We start from the raw sequence: 23380 nt of genomic DNA, 5'->3' as shown, positions 1-23380 counted from the left end.
ATACGCCATCCATAGTTGATACAAACCTCATTATATGGTGCATAACAGTCATATGGGAAATTGGGGACCAGGGTGGGAGGGTGAATGTGTGGAACTCTATGTTCTATTTGCTCAAACATTCTGTAAACCTAAAACTGTACTAAACGTAAAATCTATTATTTATTTTTAAGAACCATGTTGGTGATTTTCTGAGCCTAGACCCTAACCCCATTTTACATAGGGACACAATGTATTGTTTGTAAGGTTTGAATGTACAGTGCACTTTTCAGCAATTCACTTACTATCTATGTAGAAGGACAGCTGCATTTCCTTCTGTTTGGAATGTTGCCAAGACTTGGTCACCATTTCAGAAAGTCACATCACCAATAGCAAACTAGTGGTCTCTGAGTAGCCGGTTCACCACTCGCCTGTATGTGTCCTTGTTCGCATTCACTGAGGTTTTATAAAGAGGGGCCGGCCCGGTGGCTCAGGCGGTTGCAGCTCCGTGCTCCTGACGCCGAAGGCTCCTGGTTCAATTCCCACATGGGCCAGTGCCAGATGGCTCAGTTGGTTGGAGCGCAGGCTCTCAACCACAAGGTTACCGGTTGGACTCCTCGAGTCCCACAAGGGATGGTGGGTTATGCCCCCTGCAACTGGACCTGGAGCTGAGCTGCGCCCTCCACAACTAAGATTGAAAAGACAACAACTTGACTTGGAAAAAGTCCTGGAAGTACACACTGTTCCCCAATAAAGTCCTGTGCCCCTTCCCCCCAAAAAAGAAATAAAGAGGGGCCAGCATTCAACTGCTTGACTGTGCCTGAAAGTTCACATACTCGAACATTATTTATTACTAAATACTTTCATTTATCCCCTATAGTGCAATTAGGATAGTGTTATATATTGATATTATTTTGTGTGTATAGGTAGGTTTTATTATCTATTAATTTCATCGCAGGATACTAACAAAATTGTTATTAAAATGGTGACTGAGTCTGACTGAATTGAGAAGCTCTCCTTCAAAATGAAATCCAGACTCCTTACTGAGCCCTCAGGCCTATATAAGCAGCCTGGCCGGCCCTTGCAGAGTCTCTGCCGGCTCCTCCCACCTTTCCTGCCAAAGGGATCTATTTGTATGTCCCAGAATGTGTCAGCATTCTCACTTCCCTGGTCTTGGTACAGGCTGTTCTCTCCCTGAAGTGCCCCCATTCTCTTCTTCTTGGCCTCAGCGAACACAGTGTTCCCCAAATCTCAGCTCTTTACGAGCTCCCTTTGAAACTTATGCCACAGCTGTGCCCCACCCGCAGTCCCTTTTCTTAAACGAGTCATTTTTCATAAATGTATTTTGTTAATATGAAACTTATAAAAGAATTTCTTTTAAAATTTAAAACAAAATGTATGATTTTATTCCTTTAAGAAATCTATATTTGGGGGTGGGGGGTGGGAGATGAGGGTAAGGGGGATCGAATATATGGTGATGGAAGGAGAACTGACCCTGGGTGATGAACACACAATGGGATTTATAGATGACGTAATACAGAATTGTACACCTGAAATCTATGTAATTTTACTAACAATTGTCACCTCAATAAATTTAATTTAAAAAAAATCTATATTTTATTTGCAGTCAATTCTAATAAGTGTAGATTTTAATTATAGTTCATTGTAATAAATTGATAGTTTATTAAACTATACGTAATTTTATTTTTCGAAGAAAAGTGTACATCATTATCATAAATAGGAAACTAGTATGAGTAACTCTAACAACAAAGCAACTATAAAAACAGAGAGAAGGAACATAAACTTTATTAACCTCTATTTAGATAAAACTGTCAACAGAAGCTCTGAGGTCAGCTTTTTATTAGAGAGAGGGGGAGAGAGGGCAAATTAACAGGTGTTAGAAACACATTAGCACCGAATTGAGACTTTTCCCCCTTGATATATTCTGAAGGCTTGAACCGACTTAAAAGAATAACTTTCTCTTACAGTGTAATTTAATGCCATCTATGTTCTCCCTAAAATCTCTTGTATATCACTACGATCCATTTATTCACTAAGCATTTATTGAGCACCTGCTATGGACCAGGCTGTGGCACTAGATGTTTGCAATAATAAAACACTGACCCAGACAAGCATGGTCTTTGCCCCACAAGCTCACAGTCAGCTGGAGGAAAAAACACAAGCAACCTGGGAGTAGCCATAAAATTTCATTACTTGTGAAAATAATTTGTGATTTTGAGCCTCTCACTTCTCCAGCATCTTCTCTATATGCACGGTGATTGCAGAGAAAAACAAACCCTCTCATAAATTGAATGAGTTAGATAAAATTAATTTCAAAATTACAATGGTCTATAATCTTTTCCAAGTTTTTTCCTGAAAAAAAGTGTGAGGTGAGTGCATCTTAATGTGTTTCATGTACTAGATTGAAGGACAATGACTTGGAGCTGATGAGCCCCGGAGAAACACACTGTTCCCCAATATTCCCCAAAAAACTTTATTTAAATATATATGTGTGTATGTGTGTGTGTTTCATGTGATGTGACACCGCCGTTTTTTGTTTTCTTAGTGGCGGTGGTGGGAGGGCATGAGATGAGGCTGGGGAAGGGGCCTGGGCTCACTTCAGGGCATTTGCTTAACCCATCACTGCTCCAGACAGCTCAGTCTCACTGCCACCAGGAAGCCCGCCTGGACGCTCCAGCGGGGCCCACGCCTCAGCTGTGCGCACCAAAGACCCGGCGCTTCCCCAGGCACCCTCTGCAGAAGGGTCCGTCTGTCTTCCAGATCGGCCTGGGGGCTTCACCAGCACCGTTACCTGGCCCTCTACTCTGCCTTCCGCAGCACCCAGCTTGGCGCAGCCTGCCAGGACCGCTGGCGACAGATGGTCTCTCTGGCTTTCCCTAGCACCGGCTCCGCTCGGGTTACAGTCTCGGCCGGAGGCTCTGCAGGCACGCGGGAAGCCGGCCCCTCGGTGCGGGGCGCTAGGGCGGCTCTGGCACCACCTCCGAGTTGGTGGAGGGGGAAGAACACTGCGCCTGTTCCGCCCGAGCTCTCGGCTGGTGGAGGGGGCGAAGTACCTCTCCCCACCGCGCCCGAGGGGTCCAGGACAGACGCCTGAGGAGAGGAGAGGAGAGGCGGCAAGGGGCCTTCCCGGGTCAGCCGCCTCTAAGTCACACCGGGCAGCGCGGGGAGCAGTGGGGACCGGGAACTGTGAGGTGGGCCGGGGTGCACGCGGGAATCCGGAGACCGGGTTGGAGACCCTGCCCCAGGGAGGCCGGGAAGGGTAGTGCGACCTTCTGTCCCCGCCCCGGGGGCGGAGCCGAGGTCCGAGCCTGCGGAGCGTGAGACCCTGGGAAATCCGCCGCAGCACCCTCTCCCGCTCACGCCTCTCCCCTCCCCTTTCGGGGAGACCCAACCTCCCACACCCCACCCCGCCCACCGCCCGCAAGACCCGGCCTCCCGGGTCCTCTGGTGCCCCTCCCGGCGCAGGTGCAGCACCCCACCCCTCTCCCACCTAGGCACATCGCGCTGGGCGGCCATGGCGCGAGGAGACCTTCCGCAGGACAGGCGAGTTGGGGACCGAGTGGGGTGCGTAGGGGATCCGGGTAGCCGTGAGCAACGCAGACCCGCTCCCTTTGGGAGCTCCAAGGCTCATAGCAGACCAGATGGGACTACAATTCCCATCAGCCGCCTCCCTCGGCTGCCTGAGCTGGGGTGATGGGGGCTGTAGTCCGATCTCCGGAGGGGGCGGCCTGGGTGGCGGGAGGGGAGGCCGAGGAGCTGCGTCCTCCGTGTGACCTTCTGACTGATCCCTACAGCTACCACCTGGTCGGGATCAGCTTCTTCATCCTGGGGCTGGGCACCCTCCTGCCCTGGAACTTCTTCATCACTGCCATCCCGGTGAGACTCGCGGCTGGACTGACAGCCCCAAGGCCACAGCCACCATCTGTCCCTCCAGCCGCCTCGGACCTGAGGGGTACCAGGCGCTTTCCCTACCCCGCGGCCTTTGACTCCTCATTATGCCCTTGTGGCTGAAGCTAGGAGCCTCTGAGAGGGGAGGTGCCTTTCTCATGGCTAGGAAAGCCAGGCTTTCAGGGATGCCCAGATCCTAGAGGGGCAAGGTCGCCAGCTCAGGGGTCCTGTGGAATCGCCACCTCTGTTCATTATTCCTGAGCTAGTCACTCCAAAAGTGGGCTTTCCAAGCCTTTCGTTTTCTTTGAAATAGCATGAATTACATTCATTCATCCAACAAATAGTTGGGTGCACAACAAATAGTTAACGTGCACCTACTGTGGGCCAGGCCATTCTTGGCACTGGGGGTTCAGAAGGAAACATAAAAGAGGAAGGCTCCATCTCATGGAGCTTATATTCTCTCAAGGGCAGGCAGGAATGTGGGGCTCGTGTTCTCTTTTGTACTGAGTTATTCATATATATTCAGTACAACAACTTTCCAGATGACTCTTCAGTGCCTGACTGTGTGTTGGGCCCTGGAGACCCAAAGCTGAATCAGCCCCTGGTCGCAAGAGCAAGCAGGGTGCCAAAGAGCTATTAATAATTGTGTTGGTCACCCGTCGGGTGAGTCCACAGAGGGACCAATACCTTTGTCCGGCGAGTGACTATCACTCTGGATTGGGGTGTGAGATCCACAAATAATGTAACATAACACTGGCATCCCAGGCTTGGAGCAGAGTCCTTTGGGCCCCCAGGGGAGGGAGCAACTCCTTCTGCTTCATAGAAGAGGTGATTTGTAACTAAGGAGAAGGGGAGGTAAAGCATTTGGGGTGGGGAGGGGAACGGCAGGAAGAGGGGAAGGCATTCCAGGCAGAGATGGCAGCCTTGCAAATGCACCAACCAAGGCAAGGGGTATGCCAGCCTGTTCAGAGAAAAGGGTGCCCTGGAGCTTTGCAGAATGAAGCAGGAGATGGGGCACAAAAGGGAGACCTGGGTCTGGTTCTGAAGGGCCCCAAATGCTGTTCCAAAACCTTGAGGCTTTGCTCTACAGGCAAAAGGGAGCTATGGGCAGGGGGTGGGGCAAGTTAAGCAGAGGCGGGATAGGATATGCGTTCCAGAGAGAACGCAGTTGGTCAGCACCGAGGCCAGAGCCTGGCTTCCCTTGGGTGCTCAATACATACTCAGGAATCTGGAAGCCCCTGCAGGAGTGGGGGCTGGAACCAGAGCACTGAAAAGGAGGGGTGAAGCACTGAAAAGGAGGGGTGAAGATGGAGAAAGGCCCAAGTTGGGGTTCTTAGGGCTTGGGCTCTGTCCCCGACTTCAGCCATTCAATTCAATGCACATTCACTGAACTCCAACTGTGTGCCAGGTGCTGAGGACAGTACAAGGACAAACCAACAGTCCCCACAAATATTAACCAAGCCATCTCAAGCTTGGGGGGGGGGAGGCAATGGAAAAGGCTGGGGGGTTACTGAGGGTAGGTTGTAGGGTGACGCTGTACCCCCCTTCCCCGGTATCCTGGCAGTATTTCCAGGGGCGGCTGGTGGGCGCCAACAGCACCACTGGGACCCTGGGCACCAACCATACTGGCCCTGCAGACACCTTCAACTTCAACAACTGGGTGACGCTGCTGTCCCAGCTGCCCCTGCTGCTTTTCACGCTCCTCAACTCTTTCCTGTACCAGTGGTGAGAGGCCCACCCTCGGACTCCCCCCCAGGCTATCCCTCTGTTGTCCCTGCCCCGCCCCTGCTGAGGCAGCTCCATGCGGCCCAGGGAAAACCTGCCATCCTTCCTGCGCGGCCCCCACTGTCCAGCCCTGGGCTGAACCTCCCGCCTACCTCCCTTTGCCCGGCCTGCGCCCAGGCAGTACCCACTCTGCTTCCTTTATGAGCAGCATTCCTGAGACGGTGCGGATTCTGGGCAGCCTGCTGGTCATCCTGCTGCTCTTTGCCCTGACGGCGGCGCTGGTCAAGGTGGACATGAGCCCTGGGCCCTTCTTCTCCATCACCATGACCTCTGTCTGGTTCATCAACTGTGAGCACCGCTGCCCCTACCCACCTCCCTGTCCAGCCCACCCAGGACTTTAGCCGAGCCTCCTTTTTGTAATGGAAAGGCCCCAAAATATCCAAAGACAAGACAGCAGCATTATGCATATCCCTGATGAGAAACTGAGGCCCAGAGAGAGAGGAAAAGTCACTTGTCTTAGGCCCCACGGTGACCTAAGAGCTGGCCTCCTAGCCCCTAGCCCTGCAGGCCTACAGATGCACCTCAGAAGAGGAATGAATGGGGGGGGGGGTGACACCAGAGTGGCAGGAGTCTCACGCCTGCCAACTTAGACCAGAATCCTCTGTGCATCCTGCTGACACCTGCTCCAGGGGCCCCTGACACCTGCCTAGTTGAGTGGCAGCCCCCATTCTTGTCCCTCTACAGCCTTCGGTGCAGTTCTGCAGGGCAGCCTCTTTGGGCAGCTGGGCACCATGCCTTCCACCTACAGCACCCTCTTCCTCAGCGGCCAGGGCTTGGCTGGGATCTTCGCTGCCCTTGCCATGCTCATGTCCATGGCCAGTGAGTGGACTTGAGTGGCTGGAGGGCAAGGGTGGCTTCTTTGGGGGGCAGGGAGTGTGCCAGGAGTGAGATGCCTTGGGTTCTGGGTGGAGACAGAAGTGATGGGGTGATGGGGAGCTGGGGTAGGGAGCAGGGTTCTCTACAGGGAGAGAGTGACTGGCTGAAGATTGGCTTAACTTGGAGCCAGGGGCAAGATTCCTGAGGCTAACACTGGTATATGGCAGCAGGTTGAGGTTGAGGGAAGGAGGGACAGGTTTGGGATTCAGACAGACTTGGGTTCGAATCCCAGTTCCACTGCTCCATAGTGGGGGGCATTGGATGAGACGCTTTTCTTGTGTCAGTTTCCCCACCTAAATGATTATTATTTAGCTCCATCCTCAGAGTGTAAGGAGCATACAGTAATAATGAGCACATAGTAGGTGCTCAAAAAAAACAGCATGTAGGGAAGAGTGACAGAAGTGAAAGGCTGGGCTAGGGCCCTGCATGAGATTCCCAAGTTTGTCAGGAGAGTAGTGGAAGAGGCCGGGGGTGAATCTGAGAAGGTCATAATGGGAAGTGGGATAAGAGCTGTTAGGTCTGTGGGAGCCGGTCGGTCCAGCCACCTCCCCACTGCAGCTGCAGTTTCTGCACAGGTGGCGTGGATGCCCAGACCTCTGCCCTGGGCTACTTCATCATGCCCTGCGTGGGCATCCTCATGTCCATCATGTGTTACCTGAGCCTGCCCCACCTGGTGAGCCTGCCCCACCTGGTGAGCCCAGCATTGAGCTCGAGGCAGCCCTTTAGAGTATTTCAGATATAGCCCAGGGGAGGTGGAGGGGACTGGAGCCCAATCCTGATGCCCACAGGGGGACCCCAGCCTCTTAGGCAACAGGGTGGGGGAGGGATCCAGACACCGCACCCAAGCCCGGCAGGGCCAACGCTTTTCTTCTGCAGGAGTTTGCCCGCTACTACCTGGCCAAGAAATCACAGGCACAAGCTCAGGAGCTGGAGACCAAAGCTGAGCTCCTCCAGCCTGGTGAGCCACCGGACCCTGCTGGAGAGGTGGAGCCGCGGAAGAGGCTAGAGACACCTCCACAGGGAAGCATTTCCTCTACGTCCCCAACTAGAACCCTCACCCCTAGGGGCCTTGTTTGAGCAGAAGCAGATCATGTGGGATTAAAGTCATCCCTGCTGCCCTTTGGGCCTTGGTTTTCTCCCCTATAAAATGGGGAGGCAGAACTACAAGCATGCAAGTTCTGGATCCAAATGCATTTGAGTTTGAATCTTGGCTTCACAACATCCAAGCTGTGTGACCTTAAGCAAGTCATTTAACCCCTCTGAGCCCCCCCCCCCCATTTCTTTATAGGACAATGGCAGTGAGATAACTCATCTAAGGTATTTAATTTGCCTGGCACATGTATGAGTGTGTGCTTAGTAAATGGTAGCTAAGCATATTTCTGCTTAATTAGAATTTGTTAATTCTCTTTGCCTGAACCCTGGGCTGAAGGAGGGTCACCTGTGTTAGCTGGGGATCACCCTGTCACAGGCAAGGGTCACAGGCATGACCCTGCCCTCCCCTCTCGCTCCAGATGAGAAGAATGGGATTCCTAACAGCCCCCAGAAGGCAGCCCTGACTCTGGATCTTAACACTGAGAAGGAGCCGGAACTGGAACCAGAGGAACCCCAGAAGCCAGGAAAACCTTCGGTTTTCATTGTCTTCCAAAAGGTTTGGCTTGGATATAACCCCCAACCACCATCCCTGGGGAAGAAAGGGCTGTTCTCTCCAGCTCTCCCCAGACTCTTAGAATGAGGCCTTAGTCCTCACCTTGTCCACCCCAAGGTGACAGGGTCAGAGTGGATCGGGGACACAGCTGAGCCAGGCTCCCGGTGTGCTGCTCCTGGACTAGGGCTTGGCCAGGAGGGTCAGGGCTGCCTGTTGGGCCCTAGGTCTGCCCCACCTGCTCACACCCCTGCCTCCGGCTCCCAGATCTGGCTGACGGCGCTGTGCCTTGTGTTGGTCTTCACAGTCACCCTGTCTGTCTTCCCCGCCATCACAGCCATGGTGACCAGCTCCACCAGTCCTGGAAAGTGGAGTGAGTGTTGGGAATCAGAAGAGGGCAGGGCCGAGGAGTGAAGGGGCGAGCAGGAAGAGGGGAGTCGGGACCTGGATGAGCCCTCTCTCTCTTCCAGGTCGGTTCTTCAACCCCATCTGCTGCTTCCTTCTCTTCAATGTCATGGACTGGCTGGGACGGAGCCTGACTTCTTACTTCTTGTGGGTGAGCACACCTGGGCCGGGGTGATCTGATGGTTTTAGGAAGCAGTTGGGAATTAGAGGGTGTGAGAGAGCACAGAAAGGTCTGGGCCTGGCAATGGAACAGCCCGCCAGGTGGCAGTGAGCACCTGGCCCCAGGAGGTATGCCAGCCAGGGCTTGGACTATGAGCTCCTTGAAAGCAGAAGCGATGTCCAATTGACCTGTGTCCCCTGCATCCAGCCCAGGGCCCAGCCCTCGGTGCTCAGAGACTATGACGTAGCAGTGCCTGTACCACGTGAGAGTTGAGACAAGATTCCTAGTGTTTGGATTGCGTTGAGCCAAGGTGCTGCTTCTTTAAACGAACTCTTCCAAGGAGACACAACAAATAAAGTACATCAAAAAGGAGGTGCTCTGATCCAAGCCAGGAAGGGGCTTGATACCCAGCTTTTATTCCAGTTCAGAAAGCCCATCTGCCCCAAAGGGGTCTGTGGAACCCCCAGGGGCATTTGGAGGGACCGAGTTTGAAAACTGAAGATGCCGTCTCAGGGCCCTCCCAGTTCTGCCATGGAGAGAACACCAGCTGGCCAGCAGGAGAGGCAGAGGCTGGGCCCAAGCCCGTCCTTGATTGCTGGGTGGCCTTGGTCCAGCCCCCTGGCTCTCCAGAGGCCCAAGTGCTGTCCTCACTAGTTCACCTTGGGTAGGTCAGGGGAAGTGAGAGCTGAGTCCATCTTGGGTACCCCTAGAACAGAGACCATGCTCCCAGGGACTGCCCTCACCCCAGCTTCTGCCACAGCCGGACCAGGACAGCCGGCTGCTGCCCCTGCTGGTCTGCCTGCGCGTCCTGTTCATCCCGCTCTTCATGCTGTGCCACGTGCCTGAGAGGTCCCGGCTGCCCATCCTCTTCCCACAGGATGCCTACTTCATCACTTTCATGCTGGTCTTTGCTGTTTCCAACGGTTACCTGGTGTCCCTCACCATGTGCCTGGCGCCCAGGTCTGGGGGACAGTGGGGAGGGCCTGGGAGTATGGTGGGCCGGGGGCACTGGGGCTGGGCCCAGGTCCGACCCAGCATTTTCTAAGAGCTCCTACTCTTGTGTGTTCTAGGCAGGTGTTACCACATGAGAGGGAGGTAGCCGGTGCCCTCATGACCTTCTTCCTGGCCCTGGGGCTATCCTGTGGGGCCTCCCTCTCCTTCCTCTTCAAGGCGCTAATCTGAAGTGCTCTGTCCAGGACTCTCCCGGCAGCTCTCTTCTTGCTGGCCCCTTGAAAGACGAGACCCAGCATAGGGGAATGGCGAGCCGGCTCAAGCCTCCGTTGGGCTGGGGCCCCTTGGTCTGGGGGTGCCAGGAGGAGGCAGGTGCTGCTCTCTCCCTCCCAGGCTGGCGGTCACTTGAGATGCTGCAAGGAAGAACTCACCACCAGTCATTCCAACGCTCATCCAGGAATGGAGGTGACACACAGAGATAGACTAGCTAGACACGCGTAAGACCTCATTGAAAGGGTGACAATCAGGGAAAAGAAGGCTGAGGGCCATGGCCCTTCCTCCCCATCCGGAGTGCTTTTGTTCATCACAAGAAACCCACGTGCTGATCGCCGCGGATCAGAGGCCACCAGCGGGATCGTGCCAAGGGAGTGGCTGGTGTGGCCCCAACCTCAAGTTCAGAGTGGGAGTAGGGGCCAGCCCAGGGCAGGAGCTCTTCTCCCCAGACCTCAGCGATCCCGTGGTCACGTCTGCCGGACCCCAGGACAGAGGACGTCAGGGAGGTTGAGGGGAGCGGGGAGAAGGAGCAGGTGTTAGGAATCTGAGGGCGCTCAAAGGACCCTCTGGGCCTCCAACAGTGTTTTTGTTGCCAACACGTACTGTCTCCACTCCCCAGAGCCCCGCTGGTTTGCAGTTAGGCTGCATGCGTGCACTGCACTTTACAGTTTGCAAAGCTCTTCCACACCCGTTCTCTCACGAAAGCCTCATGGAGGCCCTTGGAAGGAGCCAGGTAGGGATTGCGTTCCCACTTTGTACAGGTGAGGAAACCAAGTCCCAGGGGGAAGTGACCGGTCCATGGCAGAGCTCGGACCCAGCCCCCGCCTCCTCCCTGTAGGTGCTGCTCTTCCTGCCCGATGCCTGCTTCTCTTTTCCTCAAGGGGCTCAAGGCAGGAACCCTAAGCACTCACTCCACCATTTTGCTGTTTCTCCCACTGACCCTGCTCCTGGGTCTAATAACAACCTTCTTCATTTGTATAATGAATTCACTGAGTCTTTCTTTCCAAGGTGCTATTGGCTTTGATGAGCTGGATGGGGTGGGGATGGTTGGACCCATCCGGCAGATGGGACGACTGAGACCTTAGGAAGGGCAGGGATTTGTGGGTATCCCTGTCATGGCCAAGGGGTATTGGCCTGCAAGGAGCCCTGTGCTCCTGGGCATAGCACCTGGCTGCATGGACAACTATCGCTGTTCCTCTCCATCAGTGTCCTCTGCTTCCCCAGGCTCCCCATTCCCAGAAATGAGCCTAAGAGGGGCAGTCAGCCAGTTCTCTGGGGAGGTGAAGGAAAGGCCTGCTTCACCTCTCCCCTGGACTACTCTGCCCAGCCCAGAGAAAAGCAAGGGGTTTTTGCAATTATGGCACCAGCCTTTCTGTCCACTTGCCCTTCTGCCGGCCGTGAACATTCACTCAACAGCTATTATATACCAGGCGCTGAGTTAACACAGGGCTCCTGCTCAGAAGCCAAAGGCTGTTTTGCTATCAAAGAGGGAAAAAAGGCAATACACGTATATGACTTTGGTAGCTGAAATAAAGCCACAGGGCAGATCCCAAGTGAGGATTCATTCCTTCAACCACTATTCACTATACCAGGGCCTGGCTGGTCTGGTGACCCAGAAACAAAGGACATGTCCCTGCTCCGAAGGCCATGGGAAGCAGAATGTAACTTGTGATGGGGCTTGTGAGAGCCTTAAAGAAGTGTGTACTATAAGACTCCAGAAGGAGACCCTTGATCCCACTGGGAAGTCAGGGCAGACATCTCAGCGGAGGCGTTTCCCCAGCTGGGCCTTGAGGGATGAATATGAGTTTGCTGGGCTAGAGTGGAAAACAGTGTGGAAGGCATGGACATGGAATATTCAGGGAACAGTGGGAAGTAAGGTGGGGGAATCCCTTGGTTGAGAGGGAGGGGAAGGGAGTAGGAAGCAGTGGGCTGGGGACAAAAGATGAAGGGCCTTAGTGATGAGGCCTAAACAGGGGATTAGAGAGAAGAGGAGGGATACAGGAAAGAAGAGGGCAGCTGCCTCTACAGAGGCCATTAACTCAGCAGGTTAGTGCATGTGCACTGACCCAGAGTCCTAGGTTCAAAGCCAGGCCCTTTTATTTATAAGCAGTGGGAACTGGGACTTGCCCAAGTCTGGAGTCCTGGAGACAGGTCAGGGCTAGAGTACAGACTGACACTAAATGGTAGTTGTAGTCCTGGGAGTATCTTGTGTAGACCATTAGGCCTAGCTGTACCCTGGGACTGGGACTGGTGGGGGCAGGATCCCAACACTTCCTGGGTTCCCTTCTCCTTCTCTACCTTTAGAGACTATTGTCTGTTGTACCCAAAAGCTTCCTAGACCTGCAAACTCACCCTCGCCGGCCAGGCCACAGTCCCAGGGAACACACTGGTGCTGGTCCATTGTTGTCTGGAGCAAGCCAGATTGGGCTGAGCAGTGGCGGCTGGGCCCAGAAAGAGGACACTTATCCTCAGATATCTTTGTGACATCACAACCCGGAATTCCTTCTTCCCATCCTCCTTCCCAGTAGACCCAGCCCAACTTTCCTATTAGATCAGGAAGCAGCTGGCTTTTGATGTTGGAAACAAATACTTGGGCTGATGGCTGCACCTGCCCATCCCTCTCCTGATGCCAGTCCCCCAGCCACTGCCACCTCCCCGCCAGACGCAGCTCCGCCAGCAGGCCCAGGTTCCATCAGAAGCAGCCAGTTTCCATCAGCAAACACTTGGAGAGGGCTGTACGTGAGGGCACTGAGATAGGCTCACTGAAAGGACACAAATACTCGAAGGCCAGTCCTTACCTTCAAGTTGCTCACCCTCTTATAAGGAGGAGGCCTCCTGGTTTGTAAATTGATTAAACTCTCCAGTTAAAAAAAGATTGTCAGAATGGATTAGAAAAATGATTCAACTATATGTTATCTATAAGAAACTTACTTGAGGGCCAGCGCGGTGGCTCAGGCGGCTGAAGCTCCGTGCTCCTAACTCCGAAGGCTGCTGGTTTGATTCCCACATGGGCCAGCGGGCTCTCAACCACAAGGTTGCCAGTTCAACTCCTCGACTCCCACAAGGGATGGTGGGCTCCGCCCCCTGCAACTAAGATTGAACACGGCACCTTGAGCTGAGCTCCCCAGTGCCCAGATGGCTCAGTTGGTTGGAGCGCGTCCTCTCAACCACAGGGTTGCCGGTTTGACTCCTGCAAGGGATGGTGGGCTGCGGCCCCTGCAACTAACAACGGCAACTGGACCTGGAGCTGAACTGCACCCTTCACAACTACGATTGAAAGGACAACCTTGGAAAAAATCCTGGAAGTACACACTGTTCCCCAATAAAAGTCCTGTTAAGAAAAAAAAAGAAACTTACTTGAGAGCACAAAACACCAATAGGTTGAAAATGAAAGGAGAGCAAGATAGTCCATGCAAACAGTACCCAAAAGACAATTGGGTGGGTACACTAATATCAGACAAAACAGATTTTAAGTCAAAAATCATTTCAGAGATAAAGAATGATGTTATATATTCATAAAAGGATAAATCCATCAGAAGATATAATAATCATAAGCATATACACCCCTAGCAACAAAGTCCTAAAAATATGAAGAAACAATGGACAAAATTGAAGGAGAAATAAACACTTCTACAATAATAATTGGAGACTTCAATAATAGATAGAACAACTAGACAGAAGATCAACAAAGAAACATAGTGAACATACTATGAAGCAACTAGGTCAGACATACACAGAACACTCTACCTAAAAACAGCAGAATATACCTTCTCAAGTGTACATGGAACTTTCTCCAGGATATATCATGGATTAGGCCACAAAACAAAGTTGCAATAAATTTTAAAAGATTGCAATCGTACAAAGTAGCTTTTCTGATCTCAGTGGAATGAAACTAGAAATCAATGACAGAAGAAAAACTGGAAACTTCACAAATATTTGGAAATTAACACACTCTTAAATAACTAATGGGTTAAAAAAGAAAAAGAAATTAGAAAATGCTTTGAGACAAATGAAAACACAACATACTAATATTTATGGGATGCAGTGAGAGCAGTGCTGAGAGGAAATTTACAACCATAAATGCCTGCATTAAAAAGGAAGAAGGATCTCAAATCAATAACCTAACCTTACACCTTAAGGAACCAAAACAAAGAAGAGCAAATTAAACCCAAAGCTAGCAGAAGGAAGGAGATGATAAAGATTAGAGTGGCGATAAACATATGGAGGATAGAAAAGCAAAAGAGAAAATCAACGAAACCAACAGTTGGTTCTTTGAAACAATGAACAAAATTGACATACCTTTGACTAGACTAAGAAAAAAAGAGAGACTTTGAAATTATTAAAATAAAAAATGAAAGAAAGGCCTTTAAAATTACTAAAATCAGAAATGAAAGTGGGGCCGTTCTATTGATTGTACACAAATAAAAATGCCTGTAAGAAATAAAATGGGTATGAACAACTGTACACCAACAAATGAGAAACCTAGATGAAATGGACAAATTCCTAGAAACACACAAACTATCAAAGCTGACTCAAGAAGAAATAAGAAATGCGAACATACCTATAACAAGTAACAAGATGGAATCAGTAATCAAACATCCCCCAACAAAGAAAATTCTAGGACCAGATGACTTCACAGCCTAATTATACCAATCATTTAAAGAATTAACACCAATCCTTTTCAAACGCTTCCAAAAAGCAAAAACAAACAAACAAACAAAAAACAAGAAGCAGGAACACTTTTTAACTCATTCTATATGACCAGTATTAATTACCCTGATGCCAAATCCAGATAAAGATATCACAAGAAAAGAAAACCACAGCCCAATACCCCTTATGAATAGGGATGCAAAAATCCTCAACAAAATACTAGCAAACTGAATGCCACAGCATAATGAAAGGATTATACACCATATTCAAGGGGGATTCACTCCAGAATGCACGGTGGTTCAACATGCACAAATCTATCGATGTAATACACGACACTAATAGGATGAAGGGGGGAAACCACATGATCATCTCAATTGATGCAAAAAAAGCATCTGACAAAACCCAACACCTTTTCAAGACAAAAACACTCAACAAGGAATAGATGGGAACTTTCTTGACCTGATAAAGGGCATTTATGAAAAACCCACAAGTAATGTCATACTCAATGGTGAAAGACTGAAAGCCTTCCCCCTAAGATCAGGAGCAAGACAAGGAACAACATTTTTACCATTTCATCTATTCACTTTGTACTGGAAGTTCTGGCCAGAGCAATTTGGCAAGAAAGAAATAAAAAGCATTCAAATTGGACAGGAAGAAGCAAAACTACCCAGATTCACACGTGATATAATATACACATATACAGAAAATCCTAAACACACACACATATGCACACACAAACCTATTAGAGCTAATAAATGAATTCAGCAGCTGCAGGATTCAAGGTCAACACACAAAATTCAGTTGTATTTTTACACATACAATTCTGACACCAATTCTGACTTGTGGGTTTTCCCCCCACATCAAGCAATACTTGGATACCACCTGAGTGCCCTAGAATGTGACTCAATTCTGACACTATCTACCTGGAGATAGAATCAGATTCCTCAAGTAAAGGACTCAGTCCTATAAGACTGCCTCCAATTCAGATGCCAATCGCAAGTCTAGGCTATTACCTGTGCTTCTGACTGACTGGCTATAAACCAGATTCCAGCAAACCCCTCCTTGGGTTCAATTAATTTGCTAGAGCAGCTCATAGCACTCAGAAAAACATTTTACTTACTGGATTACATGTTTATTATAAAAGGCTATAAGTCAGGACCAGCCAGATGGAAGAGATGCATAGGCCAGACAAGATGTACAGGAAGCAGACCCCTTGTTAACGGTTTTTAACTCTGGTCTTTGAATGTCTCAGGTCCCATTCTATGACAGCCAGGCCCTCACCTCGCCAGGCCTCTCTGCCCACAGTAATAGGCTTTTGGCCTTCCTCTGGCCCCTTCCATGTGAGTTTCCTTGACACCTCACCAAGGCTCAGTCACTACTTTTCATTCTCCCCTTAGACCAGGGCCCCTGGGGACACTTCAGAAGCCTCTGATTTACTCAATCAACAAACATGAATTGATGCCTGCTATGTGGCTAGCATTGGAGTGGGTGAGGGAGGGGTGTGTGGCAGATGCCCAAGCAAATCTTCAATCGAGGTAGAAAATGAGTATTGTGTAAGTACCGCAGATGAAACACAAATGCTCAAAGGTCGGGGGTCGGCAGGGAAGGGACAGGGTTGAGACTTCAGCAAAGGGAAGACTGCAAAGGGAGAGTCACTCTTATGCTCTGGCCAATTGTCTCCCTGTGGGAATGCAGGCCTGGCATTGCCAGATCTTCCAGAATTTAAAACGGAAGTTGGAAATGTGGATTTTATGTGAAATCTCCTGATTCACCAAAGTTAACAACTAATGTGATTTAAATCATTATTTTTAAACACTAAACAAGTGAAAGAAAACCCAAATGGCACCAAATCTGCTTTCTGAGCTTCCAGTTTACAAGACCTATGCTGAAAAGATCTACTCATACCTTTCTCCTCTCTCCTGGCACAGGTCACCAGTAAAAACCTTAAAGGACAGTACCTGTGTCTCCTACAAGGCCCCATCCCCAGTGCCAAACCCAGCGGCTGCTGTTAGCAGGTGCTCAGTAGGTGATATCGCTGGGGGCTGCATAACACAGGTCTCCTGGTCATTCCTCAACTCAACAACCCTGGCTCCCTACTGCCTGTGGAGTAGTGGACAAATACCGTAGCCTGCCACTCCAGGCCCTCCCCGGTCTGTCCGCCTTCGCAGGATTCACAGCGATCGAACAGTTATTACATGTAATTGATTTAGCAGTCGAAGGAGCTGCCCTTCCCCACAGCCTCTCCTCTCTAAAGTGTATGGATCAATTATTCCACACTTATTGTATGCAGCCTCATGTTGGCTGGTGTTCAAGATGTTCTGTGTGTGTGTGTGAGCTGGAGAAGGAGGTGTGTGGATACAAGATCTCCCCTCTGAGAAAAATGCTGGGCGAGGGGAATCAGTGGGCTGGATAGAGTAATAATTTAAATGAACAAACACCACCACCACCACGAACACCGTTAAGTTCTACTACAGGGAGGGTGGCGCTGGGGGGGGGGGGTAGGTCGAGGGTTGGGGGGGCAGCTTCTCTACTTAATATATTGGCCCCTAATTTGGCACTGGCCAGAATTCCATTTCTGGTCTTCTAGTTGCCACCGAACCCTGGGACTTTTTCTAGGGAGAAAGAAAATGGCACACCACTGACCCGCTGGCCAGAAGGGGCAGATACCGAGAGTATGAAGAGCCTGACAGGCATGGAGGTGCATGGTGAACAAAGAGATCCGGGTTGTGTCGAATTGTGCGTCCCAATCTGGTACTCCAGGCCCGAGGGATGTGGAAAATTAAGAATCATTAATCACCTCCCGTGTAAAACACGACCGACGAGGATGGGATTCGAACCCACGCGTGCAAAGCACAATGGATTAGCAGTCCATCGCCTTAACCACTCGGCCACCTCGTCCCACGTATAAGTCCTCTTTCCACATTCTCTTATCTCTTACCTCCTCCACATTTTCTGGGTCTTTAACACTCATTTTTCAGTGCAGCCCTTGTAGAGCCTAAAGGAAGGAAAGACCGCGGAAAGAAAGGGGGTTCTTTTGTGTTCCTTTCCTCCCGCTGCTGCCGGGAACCCGCGCCGTCCTTCACCCAGCTGCAGCCGAGCTCTGCCACGGTTTCCCCGACCTGAGTCCGAGGCGAGCGCGCCGTGGTTTCAGGACGCGCTTGGCCCAGGGGGTCGCGCACTGACCGGGAGGGAATGGGTGTGTGTGGCTGGGAACCCGGCGGCGCCGCTGCGGGCAAATCCAGCTTTTGCAAAGCGCGCCCGGCGGGCGGCGAGTGCAGTAGATCCTCCTCGCGTGCAGGGGGCGAGCTGGAGCGCCTGTAGGCCAGCGTGGGCGGACGGGGCTGCGCACTGGGCTCGGCTCGCCTCGGCTCGCTTCGGCAGAGCTCGGCAGGCTGCGGTAAATCCGGGCTTGCAGCGGCTGGCAGAGGCTGCTGTCTGGTAGTCCCTGCTGCGTGCTCCGAGCCCCGAGAGCCATGCAGATGTCCTACGCCATCCGGTGCGCCTTCTACCAGCTGCTGCTGGCCGCGCTAATGCTGGTGGCGATGCTGCAGCTACTCTACCTGTCGCTGCTGTCCGGGATGCACGGACAGGAGGAGCAAGACCAGTACTTCGAGTTCTTCCCCCCCTCCCCGAGGTCCGTGGACCAGGTCAAGGCGCAGCTCCGCACCGCGCTGGCCTCCGGAGGCGTCCTGGACGCCAGCGGCGACTACCGCGTCTATAGAGGCCTACTGAAGACCACCATGGACCCCAATGATGTGATCCTGGCCACGCACGCCAGCGTGGACAACCTGCTGCATCTCTCGGGCCTGTTGGAGCGCTGGGAGGGCCCGCTATCTGTGTCGGTGTTTGCCGCCACCAAAGAAGAGGCGCAGCTGGCCACGGTGCTGACCTACGCGCTGAGCAGTCACTGCCCGGATATGCGCGCTAGGGTCGCCATGCACCTTGTGTGCCCCTCGCGCTATGAGGCCGCCGTGCCCGACCCCCGGGAGCCGGGGGAGTTTGCCCTGCTGCGGTCCTGCCAGGAGGTCTTCGACAAGCTAGCCAGGGTGGCCCAGCCTGGGATCAATTACGCGCTGGGCACCAATGTATCGTATCCCAATAACCTGCTGAGGAATCTGGCTCGTGAAGGGGCCAACTATGCCCTGGTAATCGATGTGGACATGGTGCCCAGCGAGGGACTGTGGAGAGGGCTGCGGGAAATGCTGGATCAGAGCAAGCAGTGGGCGGGCACAGCGCTGGTGGTGCCTGCCTTCGAGATCCGCCGAGCCCGCCGCATGCCCACAAACAAGAATGAGCTCCTGCAGCTGTACCAGGTGGGGGAGGTGCGGCCCTTCTATTATGGGCTGTGCACTCCCTGCCAGGCAACCACCAACTATTCCCGCTGGGTCAACCTGCCAGAAGAGACCTTGCTGAGGCCTGCCTACGTGGTGCCCTGGCAGGACCCCTGGGAGCCATTCTACGTGGCTGGAGGCAAGGTGCCCACCTTCGACGAACGCTTTCGGCAGTACGGCTTCAATCGCATCAGCCAGGTACCCATAAGGGAGAGAGCAGGGGAAAGGGGGGAGGAAGGGTGGTGGGGATCAGGAAGCTATGAGTGGCCCTGGGTGGGAAGAGGGCAATGAGGTAGGAGGGATCATAGTTCAGGAGGTGGGTGGAGGGTGTGGAAGATCCAGGACGCCTCCAGAGGAGTGGGGATGCTGGAGTCAGCGTTAGGGGTATCGGTCTCAGCTCTAGGAATGTCATCAAACTTTGCTGACCTATCTCTCCCCCCTCACCCCCACAGGCCTGTGAGCTGCACGTGGCAGGATTTGATTTCGAGGTGCTGAATGAAGGTTTCCTGGTTCATAAGGGCTTCAAAGAAGCTTTGAAGTTCCATCCCCAAAAGGAGGCCGAAAATCAGCACAATAAGATTCTTTATCGCCAGTTCAAACAGGAATTGAAGGCCAAGTACCCCGACTCCTCCCGTCATTGCTGAGCCCTTCCTTACCCACTCTGAGAGGTCTCAGCCTCCTCTCTCCTTAGGCCGCCCCTCAGGCCTGACAGGGGTAAGAAATGTCACTCCACTTTACAGTGGTAGCTGTGGTGTTGGAACACTGGACTTGAATATGGGGTGCTGGGATCAAGTCCTAGCTTTACCACTAACTAGCTGTGTGGCCTTGAGCAAATCCCGTTCCCTCTCTGAGCCTCAATTACCCCGTCTGTGAAAAGGGAGGTGAGAATACCTACCTCTCAGAACTGTTGGGAGGCTCAGATGAGATGCTACATGTGAAAACATTCTGTAAGCTTCGTACAAATGTGAAGTATTAATATTATTACAGTATTATTGTTGTTATTGTTGTTATTATTATTAACAATCTTGCGTGGGTAGGCAGTAGGAGAGCAAAAAGTATGAATGGGACAGAGCTGAGAAGTCTGACTACTTAACAAAATGGGTTTTTTGGAAAGAAATCAGAGAAGAAAAGGCGTTGAGTTTAGTTCTTAGCTTTTGTGCAGAAGCCTGAGCTTACTGGTTCTCCCAGGCCTCTGCCCTCCGGGCCTCTGGAGAAGGGAAGGGTCTGCAGATTCTGTACCCTCGAATAGGCTGGGCTGGGTTATTTGCCTACCAATGACAATGTGTAAATAAATAAATGAGTGTTCACACCTACAGCTGGCTCCGTTACTCTCCTGAACCGAGCAGGCGGAGGGGTCGTGGGCTCAACCCTTTCACGCCGGGGGAGGGTGGGGGGAGGTGACCACAGCCAGAGGAGCACCGGCTGCAAAGCAAGGAAACCACAAGGGTCTTTTTCCGGAGGGCTGACTGCGCCAGTGTGAACTTCGGCTAGTTGCTATGGAGACCGCTCCGCGGTATCCCAGCATTCCTCGTCCCCAGCTGTCCAATTGTGTGAGCTTCCCAACGGGCGCCCCCTGATGACGCATACGGAAGCACTGATAGGCCCCACCTCCCAGTAAAGAGAGACCGGCACAGCGCTTCCGGGAGCCGGACGGCGGTGGTGAGCACCGGTCGCCGCGGACACCTGTTGGGAAATCTCGGACGTGAGGCCGGAGGCTCCAATCCGTGCGGTGCGTAACGCCACCTGTGACGCCTGGTTCGGCCTCCGGCGAGTGGATCGGAGGCCACCCAATCTCCAGGGCCGAAGCGGAGACTTAACCTGCCGGGAGCGTGCAGGGCCGCGGGCCCCAAACCCGCTGCGGAAGAGCTAGAGATTCTCCTACCCGCGGGGACGCATACGGGGATGGAGCGGGCGGGAGGCTCCGGGCGCGCCGCGGAGGGGCTGGGTTGGCCTCTTCGAGGGTGGGGAAGAATCTGCCTTCCATGGAGGCCAGCCTTCGAGATGCTCACTTTCTGAAAAGATAAACTGCATGTGTACAGCGCCTTAAAATGTGCGTCTCCATCCCTTACCCCTTGCAGTCTTAACAACATTCAGAGTAGCAATGGTCATTCTCTCTTTGGCCTGGGGTAAGGAGGGGAGGTTGTGATTTTATTGAGCTCATTCAGTAGAATGAGGCACCTGGAGTGACTCCCATCCCCTCTCCCCCGCCCTTTCTGGTCCCGATTACGTTGCATCTTAGAAAGTAAATATATTTAACAGTGAAGAGGAATTGCAAAATTTGGAAACTGGGGGAACTGAGGTTTGTGAATGGGAAAGATGCGGCTGGTTTGGAGAACCGAAGGTTTCAGGTTAGGTTCATATTATTTGTGAAGTCATTGAGGAATGTGACTAAACTATGCTCTAGTCCAGTTATTTGCACAACTCGAACTGGTGTCAAGGAAGGTTAACAGAACACTTTGGGTTTGCTACCACCGAAGGGGCCTGGGGCTACCAAGAAGTAAAAGCCAATCCCTGCCTCACAAAAGTTTGTTTTGTTTAATTTGTATTTGCGAATCCCCCAGTCATCGCGTGAATAAGGCGCATGCGCAGCCCTGCCCCGGTGAGGCTTAGGGACTAGTTGAGGACACAGACATAAGAACGGGCAAATAGAGAGGAGATGTAAACAAATAAGGCTTCCTGGAGGGACGGGGGTCTATTCCAATGTAAAGGACTACAAAGAAGTGTCCAGAGAAGTTGCAAAAACATCACAATGAAATAGAATCCCCAGTAGACAGGTTATCTGTTGAGAGGACTATTGAGTCTTCCTCTTAGGTGATCTCTTGGCAGCATTTGGCACTGTCACCTCTCTTTCCTTATGAAGACTCTCTCCCCATGAATCGAGTTGTTCCTCCTCTACCTCTTGCTAATTTCCTTCTCATCTTGCTAATTTCCTTCTCATCCTTCTCACCAAAGGGGTCTCATCTGCCCCTTTGGTGACCCGGGGAGTTCCATCATGGATGTCTTCTCATTCCACACATTCTGCCTTGCTGGTTGCACCCTCTCTCAGGGCCTGAAGAACTTGCTACATGCCCTTGACCAGATCTCTGCAGCCCAGACTTCTCTCTCAAGCTTAGACCCATGTGCCCCCAACCTTGCCCCTTCTTTCATTTGGGGTCTTTGCACATGCTACTCCCTCTATTTGGAATGTTCCCTCCCTTGACCAGCTCAGCCCATCTGTCTGCCCATCTTCCTCTGCAAGTCAGCTGCAGCAACTCCAGGCCCCAGTTAGATGCCTCTCCCATAAGCCTGCTCTCAACTCTTCTCACACCACACTAATGGTCTCCTTCTTTGCCTTTTTCTCCCAGGAACTTGTAAACCACTTGATGTCAGAGACCGTGTATGTCTGTCTCACCACTGTGACCAGCACCTACCGTAGTGTCTGATGGTACCTAGCATATATTAAAGTTCCAATAACATGAGATGAGTGAAGAAAGGAAGCAATACTTAGTGTGCAGGGTTGCTGAGACGTCAGCTGTGAGAAGCACTGAAAAATACTGGCATCCGGCACAAGGAGGTCGTCGGTTGATTCTATAGGATTAGTTTTGGCTGAGAGATGATACAGAAACAAATGGGAACAAGTGGGAGGTGACAGTAGGAAGAACAAGTGTACACAGGCCTGGAAAAGTGTAGCTATGAGATGGAAATGGGGAGCAGTTAAATGGAATAGGGTGAGGTTTTGTGTTTCTGTTGTTCCTGAATGGTGGAACATACCTGAGCATGTCTAGGGAGCATCGCTGATGTGAGATCGCAGAGGAAGCAGAAGGAGATGGGACTGGACTCAGAGAAGACAAGAGGTTGTAGAGTGTTCCCAGGAGGAGAAGTGGAGAGCATTATAGGCAGAAGGAATAGCATGAGGGGACAGGGGGAAAGTGCCTGGTGTATTCAAGAATTGGCCATTAGACGGCAAGGTGAAGGAGCTGCCCCCAGTCAGAAGATTAGGCCCAGTCCCATAGGCAGTGGGGAGCCCACCCTTGGCCTTTCCCATCTTACGGATCATCACCTTGGCCAATATTCCCAGGATTGGGCTCATCAACAGGGTCCCAGGGCATGAGCATTTCCATGGCATCTGGGAGCTGTGCAGACGGCCATGTGCACCCTCTGCACCCAGTGTGTGCTCGGGGTGTGGCAAGTCCAGTTCCTTCCCCCGCTGTCCAAGGCTTGGTGTGACTCCTAGTGAGTGATGGCTCCACTCCTTCCAGGGTCCAGATGCCGATCCAGCCTCCCAGCAAAGACACAGAAGAGATGGAAGCAGAGGGTGATTCAGCTGCTGAGATGAATGGGGAGGAAGAAGAGAGTGAGGAGGAGCGGAGCGGCAGCCAGACGGAGTCCGAGGAGGAGAGCTCAGGTGAGCCCCCCCACCCGCAATGCGCACGCACACACGCA

General features: G+C 52.0%; 3 protein-coding genes, 1 long non-coding RNA gene and 1 other non-coding gene across 12 annotated transcripts in view; 3 read left to right on the top strand and 2 right to left on the bottom strand.

The window, feature by feature from the left end:
- Positions 1–2621: 2621 nt before the first annotated feature.
- On the top strand, positions 2622–10958 carry SLC29A2 (solute carrier family 29 member 2). Of its 7 annotated transcripts, none has more exons than XM_019737917.3 (13): positions 2622–3188; positions 3492–3540; positions 3792–3873; positions 5450–5610; positions 5819–5958; positions 6355–6489; positions 7122–7237; positions 7423–7504; positions 8058–8194; positions 8456–8561; positions 8659–8744; positions 9514–9713; positions 9824–10958. In XM_019737917.3, the coding sequence occupies exons 2-13, from the start codon at positions 3512–3514 to the stop codon at positions 9933–9935; spliced, it is 1386 nt and encodes a 461-aa protein (XP_019593476.2). In that variant the 5' UTR covers positions 2622–3188; positions 3492–3511; the 3' UTR covers positions 9936–10958. The 7 variants fall into 7 exon arrangements, 6 of the variants coding, with proteins under 6 accessions (XP_019593476.2, XP_074192829.1, XP_074192831.1 ...); XM_074336728.2 differs by having other exon boundaries at positions 2624–3188; positions 7122–7219; XM_074336730.2 differs by lacking the exon at positions 2622–3188 and having other exon boundaries at positions 3199–3540.
- Positions 10959–12446: 1488 nt separating this feature from the next.
- On the bottom strand, positions 12447–17883 carry LOC141572290 (uncharacterized). The gene is made up of 3 exons (XR_012497639.2): positions 17747–17883; positions 17566–17622; positions 12447–13067 (listed from the first exon to the last, which is right to left on the bottom strand). It is a non-coding gene; the product is annotated as an uncharacterized LOC141572290 (long non-coding RNA).
- On the bottom strand, positions 17444–17525 carry TRNAS-GCU (transfer RNA serine (anticodon GCU)). Its single transcript has one exon. It is a non-coding gene; the product is annotated as a tRNA-Ser (tRNA).
- Positions 17884–17990: 107 nt separating the features above from the next.
- B4GAT1 (beta-1,4-glucuronyltransferase 1) lies at positions 17991–20271 on the top strand. The gene is made up of 2 exons (XM_019737819.3): positions 17991–19156; positions 19411–20271. The coding sequence occupies exons 1-2, from the start codon at positions 18101–18103 to the stop codon at positions 19600–19602; spliced, it is 1248 nt and encodes a 415-aa protein (XP_019593378.1). The 5' UTR covers positions 17991–18100; the 3' UTR covers positions 19603–20271.
- Positions 20272–20534: 263 nt separating this feature from the next.
- The window catches only part of BRMS1 (BRMS1 transcriptional repressor and anoikis regulator), a 7170-nt gene continuing 4324 nt past the window's right edge, over positions 20535–23380 (top strand). Inside the window, exons 1-2 of one of the 2 annotated variants that reach the window (XM_019737820.3) lie at positions 20535–20687; positions 23197–23342. In XM_019737820.3, the coding sequence (XP_019593379.1) occupies positions 23204–23342 (139 nt within the window). In that variant the 5' untranslated portion in view covers positions 20535–20687; positions 23197–23203. Of the gene's footprint in view, positions 20688–20944; positions 22383–23196; positions 23343–23380 lie in introns of those variants that run through there. The other variant, XM_074336731.2, reaches the window with a different exon arrangement.

This window comes from Rhinolophus sinicus, chromosome 14 (assembly GCF_057876585.1).
Source record: "Rhinolophus sinicus isolate RSI-liver-muscle chromosome 14, RSI-T2T, whole genome shotgun sequence".
NCBI classification, from domain to species: Eukaryota; Metazoa; Chordata; class Mammalia; order Chiroptera; family Rhinolophidae; genus Rhinolophus; species Rhinolophus sinicus.
Note: the sequence above shows the minus strand (reverse complement) of the source record. Positions and strands in the feature narration are given on the sequence as shown.